At 38.3% G+C, this 27,535-nt stretch overlaps 1 protein-coding gene across 1 annotated transcript; it reads right to left on the reverse strand.

Annotated features, from left to right (window-relative positions):
- Positions 1-1,412: 1,412 nt before the first annotated feature.
- Positions 1,413-14,877, reverse strand: COMMD8 (COMM domain containing 8). The gene is made up of 5 exons (XM_027599106.2): positions 14,743-14,877; positions 10,197-10,352; positions 5,860-6,012; positions 3,970-4,125; positions 1,413-2,071 (listed from the first exon to the last, which is right to left on the reverse strand). The coding sequence occupies exons 1-5, from the start codon at positions 14,806-14,808 to the stop codon at positions 2,051-2,053; spliced, it is 552 nt and encodes a 183-aa protein (XP_027454907.1). The 5' UTR covers positions 14,809-14,877; the 3' UTR covers positions 1,413-2,050.
- Between the last annotated feature and the right edge of the window lie 12,658 nt (positions 14,878-27,535).

The following is a 27,535-nucleotide window of genomic DNA, read 5'->3' on the forward strand; positions in this document are numbered from 1 at the left end:
CTCCCACCCCCCACCACTCCAGCAACCCTCAGTTTGTTTCCTGAGATTAAGAATTCCTCATATCAGCGAGGTCATATGATACGTCTTTCTTTGATTGACTTATTTCGCTCAGCATAACACCCTCCGGTTCCATACACGTTGTTGCAAATGGCAAGATCTCATTCCTTTTGACGGCCGCATAATATTCCATGGTGTATATATACCACATCTTCTTTATCCATTCATCTGTTGATGGACATCTTGGCTCTTTCCACAGTTTGGCTATTGTGGACATTGCTGCTATAAACATTGGGGTGCACATACCCCTTTGGATCCCTACATTTGTATCTTTGTGGTAAATACCCAGTAGTGCAATTACAAAGCCTATTTTTTAATAAAGTGTTGAATACCTCATGTAATTTACTGAATACTATACTGAAAGTGAAAAACAGAATGGTTGTCTGGGTAAAGGATGGTTGTCAGGATATCAGCTGTTTACTTGTGACCGCATGGCTGCCTGGTAGCTTTGGGGCTGCCGCTGCCCAACATCAGAAAAGAGTGTTGGACTGTATATTGCTAGCCCAGGAAAAGATCAAAATTCAAAATGCGTTAAAAAAAAAATCAAAATTCAAAGTATGGTTTCTACTGAATGCAGGTTGTTTTAGCACCAAAGTCAAGTCAAAAAATCTCAAGTCAAACCATCGTACATCAGCAATCACCTGCATTATTTAAAGTGCTTGCCTGCAAACTGCTACTGGTCCGTGACATAAGGAACTTGCACAGGGCGTAAGTCAACGACCTCCCTAAGCACAGTTTCATTCAGCTGATATTTTTTCCATAATCAACATCTCTCAACGAGAAAAGCAATATATTGATGAACACTCTGGCATACGCTCCTCATCTAATCCCTGACCTGTAACGAACAGTCCACAGACCACAGACTGGCATTAGTCTACAGACACATTTTGAGTAGCACTGCCTAGATCACGAGCAGGTATTTTTTTTTAAGCTCTCAAAGCCTATCTTCATCTCTATGATGAGAAATAGTAGTAACCGTTCTGAACACCTCAGATAATAGTCTGATGCTCTAAAGAGCAACTAAGCTTGCAAACAGCAGGTACCAATTAATTATGGGTCACTGCATTATGTAGAAAGTCTTTTGAAATAAAGCAATATGTAAAAGTAAAATGATATTTTTTATTTGTTCAGAATGCTTGTTTTTAGTTAACTGAAATTAAAAATGGTTTGTTTTCCAGTGAAGTTAACACCCAAAACTGTTAACTTCAATATTAAAAGTCTATAACAAAAATGGACCTAAATTTAATCTCAGCTGATACCCGAAGAGTTATATATACATGATACAATGACATCTATTCTTTTTAACAAAGCACAGCCTCCCGATCAGAAAGAGAAATGCAGAAGTAACAGTGTTATTTTCATTTTTTCCCACCCGAGTAAAAGATTTTAATCTCTAGAATTCATAAACTCAAAACTGTTGACACAATTTTAAGTATTTTTCTTGTTCATGTCTGAAGAGGAGCTTCTTTCTCTAAGAAATTTTATATTTTATAATCTTTCCTTTGAAACAGAAGAAAGATATGGAATCTCCTGAGTTACATATGCAGCTTACACATTCTTTAAAAGCTATTTTTTAAAATACTACAAATTAATCATATATACCCAGAATACACACCCTTGTGATTCATATATTCCTTTAAGCAACATTCAAGTAGATTTGTGCTTTGTATGTTTACATTACTTTAGAGCCTATTTTTAGCTTTCAATAAAACTGTATATCTATAAAGATTTCTCAAATATTTAATAAATGAGGCAAAACAGCCATTATGAAAATATAAACTGCTATTAGAGCTTTTTCATCTTTCATTTTTTATGCATTTCCTGTCGACCATGTCATTTCCTGTTCTGCAGGAAAGCGGATACATTTGCATCTCTGTAAGCCCAACATGCTGCGTTCTCAGCAGAGCAAAACAGTCAGTATAGTGTAGGTATTCTGAACGCACAGTATTCACTTGGCCGCATCTGGGGTAGCAGTAGAATCTCAGAGTGTTGGTTATTTCAACTGCAGGACCACCTTAAAACACAAAGTCAGGGATGGGGGATGGGAAATCAGGTTATTCCAGAATGATGCCTGTATCTGCTTAACGAAATGCTTTGAAATCTCTGAAGACAGGAGAACTGATAACAAGCAAGTACAATGCACAGTAATTGATGATGCATGCCTGCCGGGATCCATGGTTCAGACTCAATTAACATTTACATGAGGCTCAACCACACACTCCCTAAGACATTGAGCCCCATCCAAAAGCAAGCCAGGCTACCAGTGTGGCTACTAGGCATGTGGACCAATCATCATGGCACTAAAATGACTGAGTAACTGCAGAATACGGATGGAAGCTGAATATACCAGGGTTTCAAAAAGGCAGAGCCGGGGGGCACCTGGGTGGCCCAGTCGGTTGAGCATCTGCCTTTGGCTCAGGTCATGATCCCAGAGTCCTGGGATGGAGTCCTGCATTGGGAAAAAATCCCTGCTCTGCGGGGAGTCTGCTTCTCCCCCTCCCTCTGCCACTCCCCCCTGCTCACGCACTCACGCGTGCCCTGCGCGCTCTCTCTCTTTCAAAGTAAATACATAAATAAATAAAATCTAAAAGAAAAAAAAAAAGATAGAGCCGAGGCGCCTGGGTGGCTCAGTCAGTTAAGCATCCGACTCTTGATCTCAGCTCAGGTCTTGATCTCAGGGTCGTGAGTTCAGGCCCCGCACTGGGCTCTACGCTGGGCATGGAGACTACTTAAAAAAAAAAAAAGGTAGAGCCAAGAAGGTTGGTCAGGGGCAAGAGAAGTTGGTTAGAATATCTGACATTGATCACTGGAAAACAGATTACTAGAACAAATGCTGAGAAATCTTTTCTTTTTTAAATTTTATTTATTTATTTGACAGAGATAGAGAGAGCACAAGCAGGGGGAGCGGCAGGCAGAGGGAGAGGGAGAAGCAGACTTCCCGCGGAGCAGGGAGCCCAATGCAGGATTCGATCCCAGGACTCTGGGATCATGACCTGAGCCTAAGGCAGACGCCTAACAGACTGAGCCACCCAGGCACCCAATGCTAAGCAATCATGAAAGGAACACACGTATACAGAGACAGTTATTTTTATTTCTTTCTGACAGCAGCAGTTTCTATTGTTTAAATATGATTTTTCTCATTAAATACTGAGAATGGTTCCTGTTATTTAGTCAATCCTTTTTATATATAAAATTTTTAGTCACTCATCAGTTTTACCTGATTTTGTCATAACTACAAGCCATATTTTGTCTCCTGTACTTAGAGGATTATAAAAGCAATTCTATTTGTGCAGTTAAAACTTCTTTTTTTAAAAGATTTTATTTATTTGACAGAGAGAGAGAGAGAGAGAGCACAAGCAGGGGGAGCAGCAGAGGGAGAAGCAGACTCCCCACTGAGCAGGGAGCCCAAAGTGGGGCTCGATTCCAGGACCCTGGGATCATGACCCAAGCCAAAGGCAGACGTTTAACCAACTGAGCCACTCAGGAACCCCTAATCTGTGCATTTAAATAAGACACTCTTTTCTTTATGACATAATCATCATAAAAACACTTCAGGATCAACTAATTTCATAGCCCCAAGGTAAAAGTTTTATTTTTTTTAGTAAAAATTTTATTTTTATCATTAATGAGGACCGAGGCAAAAAAATCTAGCTGTTAGAAGAGCACTATTATTCTATCAAAAATAACTACTTGATAAATTATGCTCAAAACTAAGTCATTAAAATTACAAGTTATAATTAAATATCTAAAACTAGAGATGCAGAACATAACAAGGTATTTTCTGTGCTTAACATAAAATATCAGGAATAAAAGAAATATGAAAAGTCAATTATGAATTTTTCTTCTATTGTTCTAAGGATATCAATCAAAACTTAAACATTTTAAAACACACAACAAAATTAAAACAAATACCTTATTAGCTGCCTCCAAGGAATTTATTAGATTCTGCAGCTCTTCTTTACTCATTTCAACAGAATATGGTTTGACTTCACCATTTTCTTTTATGTCCAGATGAAGGTTTAAAAGTGGCATTTGTAAAGTAGCAATCTTGTCACTAGACAGTGCAAGCTGTTTAAAATGAGGAAAACAGTAATTAATAAGTAGTAAAGAAGACTACATTAAATATGCATCAGAGCTCATTAACAATACATCTTAAGAATACTCCTGTTTGCTGTCAAGTACAGGAAAAGGTGGAAGAAATAAAGAAACCCATGCCAAACCAACACATATATGAACAACAGACTGAGAAAGGAGGATGACAGAGAGGAAGACGATGAGGGAAAAAAGGACAAACAGTCCAAAGTTTGTGGTAGAAGCAGAAAGTCCAGAGCAGAGTTATGGCTGGAAAAGGAAATACTGAATGGGTCCAGTGCATCACGAAACCAAGACTTCTTAAAGCTTAACGAACTGTGAAGATACCAAGAGGATGAAGTCCATGTACAAAGATAAAACTAAAAACACTGGTAAACCCTGTGCAATGAAGATACTTAATTTACAGTCAGCTAATTCTCTACTAAATTATTGATAAACATGTTATCAAGATACCACTTTCAATTAGAGCCACTCAGCAAAAACACTCAACATTTACTCCACTTCCTATTTTCTGTTTAAAGAGAATCCTAGAGGAAACAGAAGAACCAAATATTTATGATATAAATAATTTTTGAAACAAGCACCACAGCTTCATTGGCAGATGGCAAAGGGAAAATCAATTTTCCTGGAATCTGAGCTAAAAAACTCCACAATACCTGAATCTTCAAAGTGTTACTACTTGCAAAAATTTACTTGTACCATTCATTACTTGTACAATGATTAGTAAGGAACTACTTCCCTAACAAACATCCTCAGAGTGCACACACTACAGAATTAAATCCTCACATACCTCCTTCATTCTCTCTTAAAAAACCAGGACTCATAGTATCTGAGATTTGGAAGTATCAAAGATAATTCTCCTCCTCAGTGTCTCCAGTAACTGCTTTCTCAGTCTGTTTGAATATGACCAATGATGAACATGCTTCCTCAAGAAGAGGTTAAAATAATCTTCAGATACTGACAGGTGTAAAAAAGTTCTCCTTAAGTTGAACATGAACTCATCTTATTGCAAACTATATACCTGAGACCTTACCCTTTGTCCTAGCCTCTGAAGCCACAAAGCATGTATCAATTCCCTCATCCATACAGATGACTTTTAGTCCTTTAGAGATAACTATAATTTTTCTAATAAAGTTTTTCTTTTCTGGATAGATGGTCTCAAGTGTTTCAAAAAACCTTCATGTACCACGATTTCAAGTTCCTGTTCATTCTTTTTTGGTTTGGCTCCAATTTAAGTATCTCTTATATTTGGCAGCTAAAAGTAAAATTACTACTAAATTAACTAAAAAGATTTAATGAATGAAAACAGAATTAGAACTACCCATTGCTACTGATCATGAGTCTCTTTTCAAAATGTTTTTTCAGTGCTCTTTTAATAGCACATTATAGATTTTCCCCCTGGAGGTAGAATCGTATTTACCAATCTCAGGAAGACTATAAAGTCTAGAAAGTTCTAGCCAAAAATAGATGTTGAATACATACTACTCCACTACTTAAGACATTTAATGATTCACAGCTCTAGTTAATTAAATTATCAATGTAATGTTTTTACATATTATGTGGATGTTTGTACTAAGTTAATGTAAAAATACAATTTTTGACAATGTATTCTTAAAATAACAGAAATTTTAGATGTATATTATGAAGAATAAACATTTCTATTCAAAAAATGAGATAAAAAAACATACAGGCCCATAAATAGATTCTCACCTTTAACTGCCAATCAAAATCCTGTAGCTGTGCAGAAGAAATATCAACTATTTCTTCTAACAGAGCCTGCTTGATTTCATCTTTCCTACTTTTCAAGCATTTCATGATAGCTTGTTGATGAAATGAATTCAACTGATTCAATTGCTGAAATATCTATGAAAATAAAAATAAACAGAAAATAAGTGAAAGGGTCTGTTTAAAATGTAAACACACAGCTCCACTCCCCTTTCATAAAACCTTTAAAATGACAGTTAAAAAAATATATATTTCTGTCTCCATGAAAAGAATGAGAATGCATAACAAGAGATTTTTTTTTTTAAGATTTTATTTATTTATTTGACAGAGACACAGCGAGAGAAGGAACACAAGCAAAGCGAGTGAGAGAAGGAGAAGCAGGCCTCCTGCTGAGCAGGGAGCCCGATGTGAGGCTCCATCCCAGGACCCTGGGATCATGACCTGAGCCGAAGGCAGATGGCTTAATGACTGAGCCACCCAGGCTCCCCCAGACAAGAGATTTTAACAAATTTTTGCAAAACAGAAATGAAAAGGACTGAAGGATGAAGTAGCATGGAAGCAAAGACCACTAAAGCTGGTATAGTTATTTTAATATCAGACAGTGTAGCCTCTAAGGCAAGAAGTATTATGAGAAATAAAGAAGGCCCAAGGGCCATTCAACTGAAAGAACAATCATTAACTTGTGTGCACCTAATATACATTCAAAATATATAAAACAACACAACTTGGCAGAACTAAAAGGAGAAATGGCTAAAACTACCTTCATAATTAGAATGTTGACACATCTCCCAGTAACTGACAGAAAAAGACAAAAAAAATCAGTAAAGAACTGAAAAACACTATCTTCCTTAAACCTGACATATAGAACATTGTGTTCAACAACTACAGAATACATATTATTTTCAAAAATATATGGATCATTCACCAAAATGAACCATATGATGAGCCATGTAGCAAATCACAACAGATTTCAAAGGACTGAAATCAAACTATTTATATTTTTTTACCATGGGGTAATTAATTTATCGTAACTGATAAAAAAATTCCAAATATTTGAAAATTATACAACATAGTAACATAGTACTATGAAAGAAATAAAATCAATCTTAAACTCTTCCAGAGAATAAGAGAAAAAATACTTCCTAATTCATTTTATTAGACCAGAATAAAACTTGACATCCTGACAAGGACATTACAGAAAAGAAAAACTATGAGCCAGTATCACACAAGAACAGATGCAAAAATCCTAAATAAAATACTGGCAAATCAAATCTAGAGATACATAAAAAGATAATACATCATGACCAAGTGGCATTTATTTTGGCAATGCAAGGTTAGTTTAGCATTTAAAAATCCAATGAAAGACACATCAACAAAATAAAGGAGAACAAAATAACAAATTTAGGGAAAGAGTATTTAAAGATAATTCAATACCTATTAATGATAACAATTCTCAGTAAAATAGGAACTGTAGGAAACTTCTTTAATCTAATAGTCGATATCCAGAAAATCATACAGCCAACACAATAAATGATAAAATAGTGAATACATTCTCCCTAAGGTCAGGAATAAGACTGATTTTTTTTCCAACACTGTTTTAAAGATGTTAGCTAGTGCAATAAGGTAAGGGAAAAAAAGATATTAAAATTTAACAAGAAAATAATTGTATACCAAAAAAACCCATTTTATAAGCCATCAAATAAAATTTTTAAAGACTATTAAGCATGGGGTAAAGACATAAAATTGGCGGTGTTTCTACATCCTAGCAATAAACAATTGGAGAACAAAATTTAAAAACATCAAAAATATCAATTACTTAGAAATAAATCTAACAAAATATTTGCAAGACCTCTATATTAAAAACTACAAAATGTTGGAGAAATTGAAGTCATCCAAACAAATGGAATGTTATACCATGTTCATGGACTGGGAGGATTAATATTAAGCTGTAAATTTTTCCCAAAATGATCTAGAGATTCAGTGCAATCCCCACGCCATGAACTTAAGTATGTCACCCCAAAATTCCTATGTTGCAATCCTAACCTTCATTGTGATGATATTTAAAGATGGGGCCTCTAAGAAGTAATTAGGTTTAATAGGTCATAAGCGTTGGAGCCCTCTTGATAGGATTAGTGCCCTTATAAAAAGAGACACAAGAGAGCATGGCTTCTGTCCCTCTCCCCTCACCAATGTGAGAAACACAAGAAGGTAGGCCGCAGCCAGGGAATTCCCCTCAACAGGGAATCAAATCAGTCAGCACCTTTATCTTGGACTCACGAGCCTCTAGTATTGTGAGAAATAAATTCTTGTTGTTTAAGCTACCCAGTGTATAGTATTTTGGTATGGCAGCCCATCAGGTTTTTTGGTTGAAATTGACAAGCTGATTTTAAAATGTACATGAAAATACAGAGGGCCTAGAATAGCCAAAGCTATCTTGGAGAAGCATGAAGTTAAAGGTCTTCTACTGCCAGATATCAAGACTTTATGTAACATAGCTTTAATTCTACAGTAATTAAGACAGTGTAATACTGAAAAATATAGACAATGGAGCAGAATTAAGAGTCCAGATACAGGGGCACCTGGGTGGCTCAGTTGGTTAAGTGTCTGCCTTCGGCTCAGGTCATGATCCCAGCGTCCTGGGACCAAGCCACACATTGGGCTCCCTGCTCAGTGGGGAGCCTGCTTCTCCCTCTCCTGCACCCCCGTCTGTGAGCGCTCTCTCTCTCGCACTCTCTGTCAAATAAATAAATAAAATCTTAAAAAGTCCAGATACATACATATACAGTGACCTGATTTACAACAAAGGCTGCACAGAAATTCTATGGGACCAAGGACGGTCATTTCAATAAACGTTACTGGGTCAGTTGGCTATTGATGTGAAAAAATGTGAACTCGACCCTTACTCCACACACGAATATTAATTCAAAATGCATGAGTAACATAAATGTGAGAGCTTCTACAAGAAAACTAACAAACACATCTTCATGACTTTGGCACAAATATTTCTTAAACATGACTTTAAGAGCACTAACCACCAAAAGAAATATTGACAAAGCTGGACTTGATTAAAATTCAGAGCTTCTGTTCACAAAAAGACACCATTAAGAGTGAAAAGGCAAGCCATATGAGAGAAGATATTTAAAATACATATACCTAACAAAGAACTCCCACCCAGAATATCATCCAAATCAAAATGAACATATATAACTACATTTTTAGTAGGCAACCTATACAAACATGCCAAAATAATTTTTGACCAAAGTACAAAAGCAATTCAATGGAAGGATACTCCATGACCGTATAATTTCATGTCAAGATGTCTATCCAAGAAAAGTTGGCTAATATGTGGACAAGGAGACATGTACAAAATATTTGTAGAAATACTATACATTAAAGAGGCAATGATCTAATAGTTCATCAGGAGGGGGCCGGAAAAATAAGTCCTGCTAATTCCTACCATCAAATACTGTAAGAGTTAAAATACATGAACCAGATCTACATTTACCAACACTGATAAGTCTAAAACACAACATTCCATAAAAAATTACAAAGGGATACACGTTATCATTCACAAGTTACATGTTTAGCTCAAATAATTATATATATTGTTTACAATATAAATATTCATACAATATAGACTACAAAACATGTACACCAACTTCACAAGTGGTGATCTCTTGGGGAAGGGCGGCATGCCCAGGTGGTATTTAGGTATATCTATAATGTCTTGTTTCTAAAACAAACACACAAACCTGTAATGCATAAAGATGTTAACAACTGTTTAATTGTGATAATGCAAGTGCAGGTGTCAGTTATATAACTTTTAGTTTTCTTCTACATGATTTAAATGTCACAATTTTAAAAACACAAACAACCAAAACTATAAAAAATAAGAACTTCCACAATCAGATTTGCCTACTCACAATTATGAGGTTTTTATTGTAATATAATATATACTTATTGGGGGCGCCTGGGTGTCTCAGTCAGTTAAGCATCTGCCTTTGCATGATCCCAGGGTCCTGGGATTCTGCCGAATCAGGCTCCCTGCTCAACCTGCTCAACAGGGAGTCTGCTTCTCCCTCTCCCTCTGCCCTTTCCCTCCGCCACCCCCACCCCCATTCCTGATCTTTCATGTTCTCTCTCTCTCTCTCTCTCAAATAAATAAAATCTTTAAAAAAAAGTGTATGTGTGTGTGTGCGTGTGTGTGTGTGTATTACTGATGATGGCTCTTGTATAATATAGTGCCCTAAAGACCAACTTAAGAAAAACCTGAAAACAATTTATTATTTATTATAAGGTACAGAAAATTGGAGTGAAGTTACCTCTTCATCAGATAAATTTTTACCAACTACAGCTTTGAAAAATTTGGTAATATCTTCTAGAACATTCTTCCATTCTGTTGAATCCCAAACACTGTGATAATCCTGGTGGAGAGGATAAGCTCGGCCACAAATGCCGTCAATTATTTTGTGAAGAAGCTAGAGAGAAAAGGAAATAAATGAATTATAAGTAAACTTATAAAAAAGATTTATCTTGCTTGCAGGAAACAAATATAGTTGGGACAAGCTCATGTTATCTATAAAAGCAGCTGAGGTTGAAATATAACTATTTTTAACATTATTCTCATTAATTAAAAATTAAAGCTCCAATAAAAACCCCAGATTTTCTATAATTTCAGGAGCTAAAATAATTTCATAGATACACTGTTGTTTCCCCAATATTCATGAAAGAAAGATGGTGAATATAAAGGTTTCACCTTGGTATTACTTAGACATTGTATTTATATCAATAATCTAAAAAAAGTATGACTTTTAGACTAAAGGTATTTTTTACCATAGATCGACAAACTTCATTTCCCTTTACTTCCATTTTCACAGCATTCATACTCACTTCTTTTGGTCCACTCCAAGAAAGCGGTCAGTACCTTTCTTTTTCTTTTTTACATTCATCTCTACCCTACCTTAGCATCAGCAATGGAAGTCCTAACACATATATAACTGAACACAGTTATTAACACTGAATTTTGGAATAAAACTGTCTAGTTTGAATCCTAGTTCCACCACTTAACTAGTTTTATCAAGTTATTTAAATGTTCTGTGCCTGTTTCCTCATGTATAAAATGAAAATATCATCTACCCCCATAAGGTAGTAAGGATTAAATAAGCACATGCAAATTTACTTGGCACATTCCTGGCATGTATAAAACACAAACATTGCTAGCCACTGTCATACTTCTTCTTATTATTATTATCACTATTACTACCACTACCACCACCACCACTACTACTACTGGTATTATGTTCCATGTCTTTAACATACATTAAGTGAGTGCCTACTATGCCAGCACTATACTAGATAAATGATTAATATGGTTTTCTTTCCCAGGGAATATTTGTGTCCTGTAAAAAGAGTATCTGAATCCAAATAATTTGGAAATGAATTTAAGCAACAAGTCTTCCAACTCTTTCCCCCTGAACCATATTCTACTCCATTTTAAGCAGTAACTCTTTCTCTATAACACCACACATATCAGAATAGAAATGAGAAACTGGTAACCCCGCTTCCAAATGATGGCTAATGCACTATGTGAACAGACTTTTTATTTACCATAAGTCAACAAACATTCTCAATTTGAAATTCATTCAAAATTCTCTACACATATCCCATCTTATCCCAATCTGCCCCCAGGCTAAAGCAAAACCCAGAACTCTAACTAACAAATAAAAGTGCTATCTTTTGGGATGTAAATGTTTTTATTCATTCATTTATCCATTCATTTATAAATGTTTGTATTCATATATTCAAATATGTAATGAGCACCTTATCCAATTGTTAAACAAGTTAATGGAAATACAAAGCAAAAATAGCCATAATAACTACCATTTATGGAGCCCGAACTGAGTACCAAGCACTGTGCTCATCCTCACTACAACCCCATGAGGTAAGTACTGTTATTATCCCCATTTTACAAATGAGAAACTGAAGATAAACAAGTTTCTACCATATCAGAGCTTTAGTCCACTAGAGAAAGACAAACATACAAATACATAAATGCAATTCAGAATGATTGGAGCTATGTTATAAGTTTACAGAAGATACAAAGGAACACAGAGAGGAAGCAGGAAAGGGCTGTTTTAAAAGGACAAGTAGCTGGCCATCGAAACAGAAGAGAAGGGCATTCCTAGTCACAAGCAACAGCATATGCACAGACTGGAAGTGTAAAATCACTTGTTCAATTTGAAAAAAGACAGGATATAAGACTGGAGAGGTGAGTGGAGGCCAAATCATAAAAGGCCCTGTTTGCAGTGTCTAGGCTCTTTAATTATTTCCACAGGGAAGCAACCTATTCAAATATTTGCATTATTTTTCCATAAATTTGCTAACAAGTTGGGAGATAAAAGGAAAGAAAAGGAAAAGAGAGATGGTGAGACCAAAGGCCCCCTGCCCTCAGTTTACCAGGAAGAAATCGGGGGGGGCCTAAATAATTGAGGACACTCAAAATGGAGCCAGTACAGAGGTAAAAGAGATGTGAAAAGGAGGAGGAACCAAGGATGATACTCACATTTTAGGTTGAGTGGCTGGGTAAATGGTGGTGCCCTAAATCAAAAATGAAGCTACAACCACAGGAAGAGTAGTTCTGGGGGGAAAAACGAGTAGTTCAGCCAGGGACACACTGAATTTGAGATACCTGGGGTGTCTCAGCAGAAGCCTGACACTCAGGGATGAGATCTTTGGCTGGATGCAGAGACCTAGGTGTGATCACCCTACAGGGTGGGAAAGGTTATGGGCCTTACCTAAGAAGTAGGCAGAATGAAGACAGGGGCAGAAGGCTAATACAAAGACTCACGGTCAACAGATCTGAACACATGTTCCACCTTTACCACTTACTAGTTTGATACCTCAGGCACATTACTCAAACTCTCTGCTGACATTTCCGTTTCCGCACTGGTAAAATCACAGAAAAGAGTTAAGACAGGTTTTTTTGATCCTGATAAAAATTAAGTCTATTCTCCATCTCCCCGACACTTTCCCACTGTAAATGGAATAAAGGAAAAAAGAAGATCTAAATGTGGGGCTTATAAAGCTGCCTACCACATACCCCTCTATCACATTATGTAGGCGAAGCCCCCACTCCCACCCTTCACCCATTGTGAATGGAACAGAATTGGGACTTACTCAGTGATGCCTATCACTGACACTGAAGGCCAGCCCACCAAAGCTTGGCATCCAGATAATTGCCCCATGGTTGAGCAGATTTTAATATGCATTAATTCCTTCCCTCAGTGAATACTGATTAAGAACCCACCTTGAGCCAGACACAATTCTCCAGAACTAAAGATAAAGTATCTACCCGGAAGGAGTTCAGAATAAAAGAGACCAGAGGCAAGCCAACCAGTCAAGAAGTTGTGTAATGAGACCTGAATTGTTGTGGGACAGAGGAGGAGTAAACATATTTATGTATTAATTACAATACAATGAATTAGTAGACTGACTTCTGATGACAAACAGAACCACAGCTCCCAGAGCTAATAATGAAGCTCAATTTTGCACATACTGCTTTCTTTTAGAGACAGGCAAATTTCCTTCAGGTCTTTCCTTCTTTCCAAGGGGGGAAAAACCCACTTCTCAGTCAGATTTTTCTCTTACAGCAACCACTGGGTTTTCTTTTCCTTTCACAGTTCAGTCAAGATACTTATTAGATGTAATTACTGTCTCCTAATTTGATTTTTCAAACTCAAAACTGCCAGTGCCTTTGGTACTGCGGCTAAACACACAAGCAAGGCATATAAAGACTGGAGCCACCTGACTTCCTACTAAACTGTCTAGCCTTACTCTCCCTGCTCTGCTCACTCAAATTTCAGCCTCTAAAAATTACAACAGGTCCTGAAACCTGTGGAGGCTGGTTTCCTTCCTCTAGCCGTGTAGCTGCTATTCCCCTGCCTAAAACACTCTTCCTTCTAGACTGTCTGGTTCCTACTCATCCTTCAGAACTCAACCTAGAAATTTAGATGTTTCTTTTCTGCAAAGCCTCTCCTTGCCCCCTCGAATCTGGGGTGCTACCTGTCCCACAAGCTCATTACTGGTTAATTCAGTTTGGTTTCCTTATTAGATAGCAAGCTCCACAGGGGCACAGGCTGTATCTCATTCACCATTTCACCTTATACCATATGGGCACTCAGCACAAGGCAAACTTCAGGGCAAAGCTGGCCGGATGAATGAACAAAGCTGCTTTTCCCAGATCCTCACGGCCAAGGTCCTTCCCAGGCTCCGGGTGTCAATGTATATGTCACCTCTTGAGGGAAAGGCTACCTTATACCACGCTACCTAAAGTAAGTCGCCCAGTTATTGGAAGCACTTACCAATTTTTTTTCTGTCGCCCTCAAGGGGGCAGGGTATACTTCTCTAGGTCACCAGCTTGTCCCCAGCACCTAGCACTGTGCCTGGTGCACAGGGACAGTGAAGGTGTGTACTGTATGAATGAAGGAGAGGCTGCAAACCACTGGCTCCACGTTGTAAGATTTCAAATACTATGGTGGCGACTTCGCTCCCCAGCCCAGTCACCAAGCCGCGCTTGGGAGCTGACGGGCCGACCCCACCCGGGTGCGAGCTTGGCCGGCCGCAAGTCAGCTCGAAAAGCCCCTCGAGGAGCAGCTCCAAGCAGGGGCGCGGAGGTGGCGCCAAAAGCCTCGGCCTCCTCAGCTCTCCAGGGGACGAAGGGGGCCGGACCCCGACATCACTCCCATTCCCCCGTCCCTGCCCTGGGCAGCCCGGGTGAGCCCAGCGAAGACATCTCGATCAGACCGGGCCGGACCTGCAGGCCGGGCTGTGCCAGAACCCCGCCTGCCACGCCGCGTGCGCTCTCCTCACCTGCGGGCCCAGCTCGGCTGGAAGCTTCTGCAGCTGCCACAAGGGCGTCCCCTCTTCCGGCTCCATCCTAGTACGAAGCAGGAACCTCGGTCACATGACAAGGCCCGGTGGCGCCTCTAGAGCGTCGGCTCACCCACGTGACTCTCTCGGGTGGGGCGGGGGCTGGGCGTGGAGACGCGGGAGCCCTTGTGCGCATGCGCAGAGGCACAGCCCACGCCTTCCCGGTAACTAAGGGCAATCCCTTTTCCGCCTGGAATTACTTTGCTGAACACCCTTATTAGGTTGAAGGGAAATTTGCAAATCCTCAAAGCAGTTTACAGCTTTGTTCAGAGTTCTATGGAACTTCCTCTGCACTGCGTTGAAAACCAACTAATAAGAGTAACCGTATTGTGAGCTGAGTTTTGGCGTAGGTCTACAAAAGTGTTCTGATTTGGAAGGTTAAGTAAGGGTTTACCTGTGTGAGATATTCTTTATATAGATTATCTTAAGAAGGTACTATTTTCACGCCCATTTCCAGATAACAAGATCAGAAAAGTCACAAGGATTATCAGATCTAGCAAAAGGACGGAGTGCCCAGTTAAATCCGAAATTTCAGATAAACAACAAAATTATTTTCTTAGAAGTGTGCCCTCTAAATACTGCAGGGGGCATAATTATACTAAAACACGATTCCTTGTTTATCTGTAAGTCAAACTCAACTGGGCATTCTGTATTTTATGTCAACCCTAAAAGTCACGAGAGCTAAGAGGCACAGCCTAAAGTTAAAGTCAGACTCTACAGCCACATTGTTAACACTAAATTAACAAAAAAGCCAAACAGCTTTTCTGTGATTTCTCTCCTCATTATAGCTGTTACTTTAATCAGGTGCTGGGGAATTTAGTGGGATAAAATAGTTCTGCTATCCAGAAATGCACAATAAGTGGGAAACAGAAACAGAAAGTACTGTCTAATATAAATTTAATAATAAAAGTAGTGAAAACTGATGAAGCATACCACAGAGGAGAAAGTAATTATGTTAGTCTGTGGGCTATGCAAAGAAATACTATGTATTAGTGACATTCTTCAATGTTTAGCTCAAACATCCTTTCTATACTCTGTGCCCCATCTCTTGGTGGTGAAAGCAATTTCTTCCTCTGAATTTTCATGACTGTCCCTCACTTAAAATATTTACTATTTTCTATAGATAGTTATGTACAACAATTATTGCCCCAACTGAATTATCTTATGACACTTTGACTTTGTGCATAGGAGCCCCTCGAGTAATAGTTAGGGAAACAAGGAATCTGGAAACTTCCTAGCTAATCTGTCTGTTAGTATGTCTACTAAGGGTAGAGTCTGTTTTCTAAGAAAAAGCTAGATTTTATATATTGTAAAAATTGGGGTAAAGATATTTATTGAGCATCTACTTTATGCCAAACATTTCATATATTTTCTCTTATTAATTCTCCCTATAACCTTGTGTTGTGGGTGTTACCTCAACTTTTAAAGATGAGGAAACAAATTTGGTGAAGTAGTATCAACCTTGTCCAAGGTCATATAGGTATTAGTTGCAAAGTTACTGGGCTGAGTCTGTGTTTCACTGGCCCTACAGAGGAAAGAAAGACATTCTGAGGTGATATGACTTCCTAAGGTCATAAAACAGATTAAAATAAGGCAAAGAGGCACAGAGACCAGGGCCCAAGATTTAGTCAGAGGACACAGAATTAGGTCCTGATTTCTCTCTCAAGCAACACTAGATATTAGGAAGAATTTGGTCTTTCCTTTGGAATTTGGTTGTAACAAAACTTAACCTTTAATTGTTGAATCACTGTATTGTATGCCTGAAACTAAAATAACACTGTATTTTAACTAACTGGAATTAAAATTAAAACTTGAATAAATAACAGTAGTATACACACATACAATCTCAACCTTTAACAAATAGTTTCTAATAAAGTTCACAAGTTAAGAGTGCTTAATATTTGCTTTTTGATAAGTAAGAAGATGTTCTTATGTGTGTAATCCAAGAGGTTTTCAAAACATACTTTTTTCTCTTACAGTCCCATTTTTCTAAGTGTGCTCTAGCTTCCATGTTCCAAATCTTACTTATAGTGATAGTTAGAAACGTGGACTCTGGAGCTAAACTTCTTAAGTTCAAACCCCAATTAGGCAAATTAGTATCTATGTAATATTGGGCAAGCTATGTTCACTTCCCTGTGTTTAGGATTCCTCATCTGTAATTAGTTATAATGTTAGCACAGCATTTAGAGTCATAAGTTCATATATGTAAAGTTCTTGAAGTCTAGCCTGGCGCATAAAAAAAAAAAAAAACATTATTAGATTCCCTTGTAAGTGGCCTTCTTTCCTCATTTGTTATCTAGCCAAAGTTTAGTGGGTTCCAGAAAGCAGAGTGTCTTCTTTACCCTCCTAGATATAGTGTTGGAAGGTCTCTGCCTTGGGAATGTGATCTGCCTCCAAAATCCACCTCAGCTGTTATCTAGTGCAGTAGAGGCAATGGAAGTCACTGATCACAACTGAGAGAAATGTAAAAAACATCTCAGATAAACCTCACTGAGTGTGCTTGCTGAGCTGAAATTGGAAGTCAGGAAGAGTTAATTTGTTGCATTTTCTTAAGGTTATTTGATTGGAATTTTTTCATTTTGAAGTGGAAGGAGCAAGAAAGAATTTTGTGCATCATGCCCTGGGAGATTTATTCATTCATTCATTCTTTAACAATTAACTGGTTAAACATCTACCAAGCTTTAGATACTCGAACGGCTCTGGTATTGCAGGCAGTGAACAATAACCTACCTTCTAGTTGTGTTTGTCAGGACCTCAGATAGTGAACAAGTAAGCAAATAATACCATGTCAACTATGGAGAAGCATCCTAAAGAAAATGAAACAAGGTGATGTAATAGAGAGGGATGGTGGAAATATACTTTAGAATGGTCAAGGAATACACTGCCAAGAAGTGGCATTTACACTAAGGTATAAAGGAGTAGGAGACATGAAGGCAAACATCTGGGGAGCACGGGAGTTGGGATTAGAATGTAGAGGCCCTGAAGCAGGAGAAAGCCTGCCTTACTCAAGATAACAACCAAAGGCCTGTGTGGCCAGACCATAGGTAGTGAGCAAGGCAAGTGTGGTGGAGATGTCAGAGATACAGGCAGGGATTTTTTTTTTTTTTAAGATTTTATTTATTTATTTGTGTGAGAGAGAGAGAGAACACACGCAGGGGGAGCGGCAGGCAGAGGGAAAAACAGGCTCCCCACTGAGCAAGAAGTCCCATATGGGACTTGACCTAAGGACCCTGGGATCATAACCTGAGCCACCCAGGCACCCCTAGGCAGGGATCTTAGTCAGCAAATTGACATGAACTAGTCTGCATTTTTAAATGGTTATACTCTGGAAAGCAGTTAGATTTTGGAAAACCAGCTCTTGGGTAGAAGTGTGAAAGCAGGAGCATCCATTTGGGGGATATTCCAGATTAATCCTAACTAATGTAGGCATTAAAGTTAATATCACCTAATTTGCATGTACAGACTGTAGAAATCTAGGGGCCTAGATGATGAGTGGTGGCAGTGGAACCCAGATACAAATGGAAAGACTCAAAAGGTATTTTGGGTAATGTATAGAATTATTGAATCATTACACTGTACACCTGAAACTAACACTGAATGTTAGTTATACTTCACTAAAAAAAGAAAACAATGAACATGTTAAAATCTCAAAAAAAAAAAAGATATTCTGGAACTATGGAACTAAGATAAATGGAATTTATTGTGGGTTGGATGCTTTTGAAAGAGAAAGAGGATATAGAAATAAAATGCTGACTATAAGACAAGATAAAGCATCTGTCCTGCCAGACAGCTGGAGGTTTTGGGCCCTGGCCAAGGGGTAGAGTCATAAACTAAGCCACTGTGTTAGTGAAAACTTTTTGAGGAACAGCGTACTGTATTGGCTCTAGAGTCAGAGTCCATTTATATCCCTGTCACTTACCAGCCAGGCGACTTTGGGAAAATTGCTTAAATTCACTGTACCTCGGGTTCCTTGACTGAAGATAGGGATAAAACTACGCCCACCTGAGCATCTACTTTATGCCAAACTACTGTGTTGCTGTGAAGTGAAAATGAAATAATGCATACAATGTGTTAACATGGCATCTAGAATGTAGTTTGCCCATAGTATAAAAGTTAACCATTATCTCTCTCCAGTATTAGTATTACTTGGAGCACAGGTAGCATGCAGCCCTGGGAACAAAGTGAGATACATTCACACACATACACACATGCGCTGTGCTAATTAGTCTGGTGAGGTGCCTTGATAAAGAAAGTTCAAGAGAAAAATGGAGCTGATTCATCCCTGTGAACTCCCATAAGTAACTGACTTGGGCAGTGGCGGCGGGGAAGGGGATGGATTGTGCCAATCATTCAGACACAAGATGGACATTATGGCAGAGACTGCTGTTTGTCCCCCAATATCTCTCCTCTCTGTTATGAGTTAAATTGTGTCCCCCTTAAAATTCATATGTTGAAGTCCTAAGCCCCAATACCTCAGAATGTGACTTTATTTGGAGACAGGTCTCTATAGAGATAATCAAGTTAAATTGAGGTTATTATGGTACATCATAATCCAGTATGACTAATGCCCTTATGAAAAGGGGAAATTTGGACACCAGTACATATAGAGGAAAGGCTGTGTAAAGAGATACAGGAAGATAGCTTGGCTCTCCAAGCTGAGGAGAGAGGCCTGGAATAGATTCTTTTCTCACCGCACTCAGAATGAACCAACCTGCCAACACCTGAATGTTTAATTTCTAGTCCTTAGATCTGTGAGAATAAATCTCTATTGTGTAAGCCACCTCTCAAGGGACTGATTGATAAACCAGAATGTCACAGAATAAGAATTGTTTCTCCTTAGGGCAGTCTCTCTTGACCCATAAGTTCCTTTAACCAAATCATGGATTAGAAAGATGCTTGGTGAATATAAGACTAAATGAAAGAAGAGAGAATAGATCTAAAATGTTTCCTTGAAATTGTAATAAACCATAGTCCTTTTTCATTCCAGGAACATTTCTGGGTAAAGAAAAGACAAAGCATCCTAGGGGCGCCTGGGTGGCTCAGTTAAGTGTCTGCCTTAGGCTCAGGTCATGATCTCAGGGTCTGGGATCCTGGGATTGAGCCCAGTGTTGGGTTCCCTGCTCAGTGGGGAGTCTGCTTGTCCTTCTGCGCCTCCCCCAGCTCGTGATCCCTCTGTCTCTCTCTCAAATAAATAAAATCTTTTAAAAAAGGAGAAAAAGACAAAGCATCTTTTCCTCTTGACTGAACTAAAAACTTTGTTTCTTTGACTCTCCTTTTTACTAGCTACCATACCCTTATACTTGCTTCATACAAACTCTTGACCAAGATTTAGGAAATATGTCTGTTCCATAGGGTTACTCTGGGAATTTCTATTCCCTGTTCTTGTGGATTGAGTCTTACTAGTTAATTTCAGATGATTACCTTTTCTTGTCCCTAAATTCTAGGGTTCCCTACTTTCGCTACCCAGGAACTGACTACATTAGTTTGCTTCAGTAAGTACGATTTCTGACAAATGTTCTAGGAATCAAAAGCTATTAAGTCATTATTCAGAGTTATTGCACCCTTTAATAAAAGAAATTGTCTATAGCTTTCCACATCTATTTTCTCAGTTCAGACCTGCTTTTCGGGTTATCCTATGACTTGAAGTTGACTAATTTGTTCATCATAATTAGATGTGTTGCAATGCAGGTGTGCTTAGTGATTTTCATTGCAATCTATTTAAAATTATTCCTGTCCATAAATTGTTGAGAGGAAAGAGCCTTCAAGTTTAAATGAGTTTAATTATCATCTTATAGTCATACAGGAAATATTTAAATGTTATATTGGCATTGATTCCATTGCATCGAAAGAAATTATGAATAGCTAATTTGTAAATACTGGGTAGGTTCTGCGTTCAATCTTATCTGAATAAACTCAGATTTGGCTGCCCAGAGAGACAGTGTCTTGGAAGTCACTTGGATAAATGTCTTGTTTCATCCTGGTGAATAAGCTTAATAAACTGGAAATCTTTTTCTTTTTGAGCTTTATATGTAATTAAGAAATGCTTTTAATACCTCCTTATTCCAGTATTTTCTTTATCAGAAAATATTCTTGGAGCTTAAGCCATCTGAGTTCTCCATTAAAGTGATCTTTGAAACAAATAGGCATTTTGACTTAAAAGGGGCAATGAGATCATGCATAACAGTTATTTCAGTGTAGCACTGAAGAGTACAATATATCAAAAGCTCTGAAATTGCTTTGTTAAAGTGAAATACTTGAGTGAACTGCAATTTTGGAACTTAACTGGAATGCACTGTAATCCACACTACGTCCTCAGGGGTTGGCATGTCTTTTAGAATGGCATGTCAAGTGCACAATTAGTCTTTCTGATGGAAATTCTATGCCTGTAAGACCTCTTTTCTCAGTTGCCACCTCTTTAATCACTGTACGGAAAATTCTCCACATCTGTGAGCTCTTAGAATTTCAGCCAGTGGTTCTTAATCAAGATAGCACATTAGAGTCACTCCAGGGAATTTTTGAGTGATTGATTTTTCACTTTTGATGTGCTACACTGTATTTTGTTTTGTTTTTGCAAAAGCTTCGTAATTTATTTTTTTTTATTTTTTTTAAGATTTTATTTATTTATTCATGAGAGACAGACAGAGAGAGAGAGAGGCAGAGGGAGAAGCAGGCTCCCAAGGAGCAGGGAGCCCGATGCGGGACCCGATCCCAGGACTCTGGGATCATGACCTGAGCTGAAGGCAGACACTTAACCATCTGAGCCACCCAGGCGCCCCAAAGCTTGGTAATTTACATACCAAAAAATCGCACCATTTGAAGTACAGTCCAGTGGCGTTTACTGAATTTATACAGTTGCACAACTATTCCCAAAATTTAGTTTGAGAAACTACCATGGCCCTGCACAATGTTCGTTGTGTGTGTGTTTGTAGACAATCATATGGAAACTTTAAAAAAAATAATAGCCAGACCTCGTCCCCTAGACCAATAATATCAGAATCTTGTTGAGGGTTAAAATACCAACATTATTTCGTTTGACAAAACACCCCATGTGACTTAATGTAAACCAGCACTGAGATCCACTGATTTGGACAAAACTTCATAGAAAAAGTGAAGATTTGGAAAGTGTAGATGTAACCCCTTACTAACCAAGAGATCTGATCAATTGAGACCAGTGTTGTCACAACATCAGCACCGTGACAAAGACCTTTAGAACATCTAGAGGATGGTGGTTTTTTGATCACTCTGCTATTCCTATTGTTTCCTTTGCCTAGAATCTTCTCTCCTTCCTCCTGCAGCTCCCTCCAGGCACATCCAGTTGGCCTAATGAATTCAAACACATCTTCAAAGAATTTTCATTGCTGTCCCACTTGTGTCTCCACAACTCTTTGAACAAACTGCTGTCTTAGTCCTTATGGCACTGCATGGCAACTATGTGTTTATATTCTACCTCTTCCGTTGTTCTGAAACCTCCTTGAAAAGCAGAGGCCATGATGCATTCATTTTAGTATTCTCGACGGTGTCTAGCATGAAGGAGATTCCCCATTAAGTGTTTGTTGAATTCAGAAAGACAAGTGATTAAAAACAAAACAAAACAAAACACTATGGGAAGCTTCAGCAGTAATTCACAACTTTGACTACAAATTAGAATCAGCTGAGGAGTTTTCCCAACTCCCTATGACCAAATCACACCTTAGACACTTAAGTCAGAATTTCTAGGGATAGAAGACAGTAACACTTTTTTTCCAGCTCCTCTGGTGATTCTAATGTGTAGCTGAACTTGAGAACCAGGAGATTAAAGCCTTAGAGGATAGTCCCAAATTACCTCCTTGACCAAAAAGAGCTCTGCCCCCATGTCTAAAATACATAAATTATTTGTTGTTTTTTGCCTGAAAAGAGTTCAGAAACACATGTGGACTATTGACAAATATCTGTGTAAAATATATACAAAGCCCCTAAGAGTCTGAAGAAAGAGTAATGGCAATTCATACAGCATAAATTACTGAAGCCTGACTACTTTCCTCCTGATATCTCACTTGAGGCAGCATTATGAAATAGGAATCTTAATTTGGGTAGAAAATTGGGAGTGTCAAAGCAAAAGTTGCACTGAACGGTGTTAAATCGGCAAGGAAGTCCCTCAAGTAGGGGAGAGATCAGAACTCCGCTCCACTGAAACAGAGTGAGAGCATTTTTAAGTGCTAGTGTGTGAGTGAGAACACAGGACATCTGTATCTGCTGACTGGCTTTACGCAAAGGAAAAGTAAACTTTCTTATGTCTTTGTAGCAGGACGCAGGTTTACGATAGGAAGCAAGGCACCTACCAGAATTAGCTTCTGCCCTTCCATGGTAACAGAGATAGGGCTGCTATCTCCTTTGGTGATTACATTTCAGAAGTATGAATCACAAATTCTTGAGAAAGATGTTCCTAAATTGTAAAACTGGCAAGAGATTTTTAAAAAAGATTTCCATCTCCAAGGGGAGAATTATAAGTTTTCTAAAGAAAATGCTCTAGGAAAGTGGAGGTCAGGGGTTTATTCGGGAAGCAGCATCTCTAAAGTTTAGTCAAGCCGGAAATGTGAAGGCAGTCTTGGCCAAAGTCAAATAAATAGGTAATTTTGAACCCCTGAGGGCGGTAAATAAGGTCTGGTCCAGAGGCCCTGCGGAAGAAGTGCCTCAGCAAAGAGCTTTCAGCAGCGAAGTTTAGCATGAGGGGATTGGAGAGGAAAGCTAGCAAAGGGCTTGAGGAATTTCTGGAGATGGTTTGAAGGTTTTGCTGTTTTCCCTGCAGAGCCTGGTTGATATCCAGCAAATGAGATGGAAAATACACCCTTCAGCACACTCTTCTTCCTGAAGGAATGCTGGGGTCTACATTCCACCCTAACCCTCAGCTCCTGAGGAAAATACCCACGGCTGCATCCCCAACTGGCCTAAAAAGGTCCTGCTAACCAGCTCATTGCTCTATTGGATGAGGTCCAGTCAAATGTAACTTGGCCCCAAACCCTCTTAATATATTATCCCGAGCCAGTTATGACAGTAGAGGAAGCCACTGAGACATTTGCCCTGCACTTGTTCCAACAAGCAGTGTGAGTTACAGCTTATTGCAATTTGGGGAGACTTCTTTTGGTTTTATCGTGGAATCATAGGAGTACTTTTTTTTTCTTTTTGCACATTATGATTCTTTTTCACCTTCTATCTGGCAGCTTCTCCTTCCTCATGGCTCTCACTCTTTTCTGCTTCAGCACCTGAGTTTTTAACCTTTCATCAGCTTAATTCAGCGATTTTCAACCTCAGACCTATGTCTTCAGGTATATATTTTCTGGTTTCTCCAATTTACCATTCTTTTCATTGGCACTTAAAGATATTTTCTCATTTTAGTCTATTATTTTGGCTCTTCCTGGGAAAGGGATTATTTTAAAATATCTTTGAAACTCAAGGACTTATGATGTCATAGGGGAGATTTATTTTATGAACCAATTGCCACAATATAAAGGGCATCCATATTGTAGTTTTCCATCAATAAAAGAATTATAAATGAAAAAAGGTACAGTCATATAATGGAATGCTGTAGCTCTTAAATGAACTTATTTACTGCATCAGTGAGAATAGAGCTAGATCTTAAAAATATAATGTTCAAAGAAGCAACAAGTGTTGGCGAGGATGTGGAGAAAAGGAAAGCCTCTTGCACTGTTGGTGGGAAGGCAAGCTGGTGCAGCCACTCTGGAAGACAGTATGGAAGTTCCTCAACAAGGTGAAAATAGAGCTACCCTACAACCCAGCAATTGCACTACTGGGTATTTACCCAAAGAATATGAAAACACTAATTCGAGGGGATACATGGACCCCGATGTTTATTGCAGCATTATCTACAATAGCTAAACTGTGGAAGCAGCCAAGTACCCACCGGTAGATGAATGGATCTAGAGAGTACAATGTTAAGCAAATGATTTCACTTATATGTGAAATTTAAGAAACAAAAAAGATGCACAAAGGAAAAAAAAAGAGAGAGAAACCAATAAACAGACTCTTAACTACAGAGAACAAACTGATAGTTACCAAAGGGCAAGTGGGTAGGGAGATAGGTGAACTAAGTGAAGGGAATTAGGAGTACACTTATCTTGATGAGCACTGAGTAATATGTGGAACAATTGAGTCACTATAGTGTACACTTGAAATCAATATAATACTGTGTTAACTATACTGGAATTAAAACAAAAAAATATATATAATGTTCAGTTAAAAAGACGTGGAACTAAATATTGGCATGCCATATAATAGTCATATACACTAGTTAAAATTAAAAAGTAGCAGGACAGCATATATATGTATATATTTTTTTAAAGATCCTGGAAGGTTATACAATATATATATATATATATATATATAGCTTCTGGAAACAGGACTTGGAATAGTATTCAAGGGAACTTTAGTGATATTGATAATGTTTCATTAAAGAAATAAGAAATTAGAGGCCCATAATCCAAAATGTAATTCTGAATAGAATACCGTAAATTTGCTTTATGTTCTTTTTACCTGTCTAGATCATTTAAAATTACAAAAACAAAGCAATAATAAAGGCAAAGTTCACATGATGGGTCTACGCCAGGAGTTCAGAAGAAAGGGAACTCAACATCAGGGTGATCAGAGTCATTCTGACAGGTGAATATGCAAGGTTTGGGAGTTGGGTTAAATATCCATAAGCAGAAATGAATGCACATAGCAATTTAGTTGGAAGGAGTCACACAAACCAAAAAGCCAGATAATAAAATTCAATGTCAGGATATATCCAAAACAAGTACATTTTTTAAATCAAAATTTGAGGCCAAGAAGAAAAAGTTTCTATATGAGGAATATTTAGAACCAGAGTGAAGTGGGTAGATTTCTCTAAGACAGCTCTTCTCTTGGCATTGTCGTTAAGTTATGGAACAAAGAGGAAACAAGAACTTGGTCAGACAATTACAGGGGTAGAAGCCAAACTAGCCCAGAAAGCACCTAATCCAACTTAACTCTTACAAAAGAGGAAACTGAGGCCCAGAAGTTACAGTTACCAGTGGCCAAGCCCAATCTAGACTCTGACCATCATATCAATGTCATCAGAACACAATTCAATAAGACTAACGATGTCTTGATTTTCTCTACTGTAGTAAAACAGAGTTATCCACTTCACATGCTGAAATGTAGGAAGAATGATGTATAGAAATTATAATGTCTGCTCTAGGCAGTGTTTTTAAAATTTACAGAGAAAACTGATACTTTTGTAAATTCACTTTTCTTAACTCCATTTTAATCTATTTTTGGAAAGAAAGATTATTTTAGAAAATCAAAGATGTTTTAGCATAGGTTAAATGATATAAATTGAGAGCATATAAAAGAGTAGCATAAGCCCTCTGTCTTAGCACCTGTAAAAGCTGGCTTAAAGGAATGCACACACACACAAAAAATTGTTAAGAATTCTTATAAAAACCCTAAGGCAATGATAGCAAATGAATTTTATGCAACCAATAATAAACTATCGGGGGGGGGGTGGTGAAGGAGTGCTCAGAACCTAACAGGACTGTATAGCACACTGAACATCATCAGTGCCCTCTTTTAAAAAAACAAACATAACAGAATTTGACATTATAAAAGGATGCTCTACCCGGTTCCCTTAATCAAGAATTTCTCTAGGGCATTTGAAATAAAACTTGATTTATGGAACTTTGATAAATACATAATTTTTAAGAAACATCACTTTAGCAAACAAAGAAATATTTATCTTGCTCCGTACTCACTGTGGGTTGAGTACATGTGTCTCCTAGATGACAGATGGTCCAAATTAATCTGAACATTAAACATTGTGCCCTGGGTGGATTGAAGCAATAACGGTTTTCAGAAGAATAGTCAATGCCAGCATGTGGCCCAGAAGCAGTTTCACGCACAGCAAGGGAGGCAGCCCATCAGGGGGTCTCAACCAGCCTTCTTTCCTGCCTCTCAATTCTGTTGGATTGACAGAAGCAATCCTTAGGATATTTTCTAGAGTCTTCCCTTCAGATCTCAACTAATGATTCAGCAAATGCCCTGAACTTCCAATTGGGAGCTTATTAATAACCTTCTGAATCCGTGGGAGATAGATAATGCAGGCTAAGACCAGGTGTGTGAAACAGGCCTGTCCCTTGCCCTTCTGTTTCGGTAGTGCTTGTTAACGCATTTGACTCCCTTGCATTCCAAAGGGCCCTTGTTTGGCTGTCTTTTTAAAGTCTCTTTCATTATTAGTTTATTATTATTTGCTCACCAGGGCTTTCACAACTGTCTTGGCTAACCTTAGGATCTTACACTCCAAATTGTGATCTCAGCCTCCAAGACGAAGGTACTGATCTTTCCAAAAATTTTTAATGTATATTAACCATTTTATTTATTTTTTAAAACATTTTTTAAAAAGATTTTATTTATTTATTTGACAGAGAGAGTGAGGGAGCACAAGCAGGGGCAGCAGGAGAAGGAGAGGGAGGAACAGGCTCCCCGCTGAGCAGGGAGCCCAACGCGGGACTCGATCCCAGGGCCCTGGGATCATGACCTGAGCCCTGGATCATGACCTAAGCTGAAGACAGATGCTTAACCATCTGAGCCAACCAGGCGCCCCTATATTAACCATTTTAAAAACAACAATGAAAGGAAGTTCCCACCAGTGATGGTAAATTTTGTGTGCCAATTTGGCTATGCCAGAGTACCCAGATGTTTAGTCAAACGTGATTCTAGATGT

This window comes from Zalophus californianus, chromosome 2 (genome assembly GCF_009762305.2).
Source record: "Zalophus californianus isolate mZalCal1 chromosome 2, mZalCal1.pri.v2, whole genome shotgun sequence".
Taxonomy (NCBI): domain Eukaryota; kingdom Metazoa; phylum Chordata; class Mammalia; order Carnivora; family Otariidae; genus Zalophus; species Zalophus californianus.

Bases quoted from the DNA above. Each gene is read 5' to 3' on its own strand.
- COMMD8 (XM_027599106.2), bottom strand. From the start codon at position 14,808: ATGGAGCCGGAAGAGGGGACGCCCTTGTGGCAGCTGCAGAAGCTTCCA. The intron at 10,353-14,742 runs GTGAGGAGAGCG...TTTTCTCTCTAG, and splicing joins CAGCCGAGCTGGGCCCGCAG to CTTCTTCACAAAATAATTGA. The intron at 2,072-3,969 runs GTATTTGTTTTA...TTGTGTTTTAAG, and splicing joins CCTTGGAGGCAGCTAATAAG to GTGGTCCTGCAGTTGAAATA.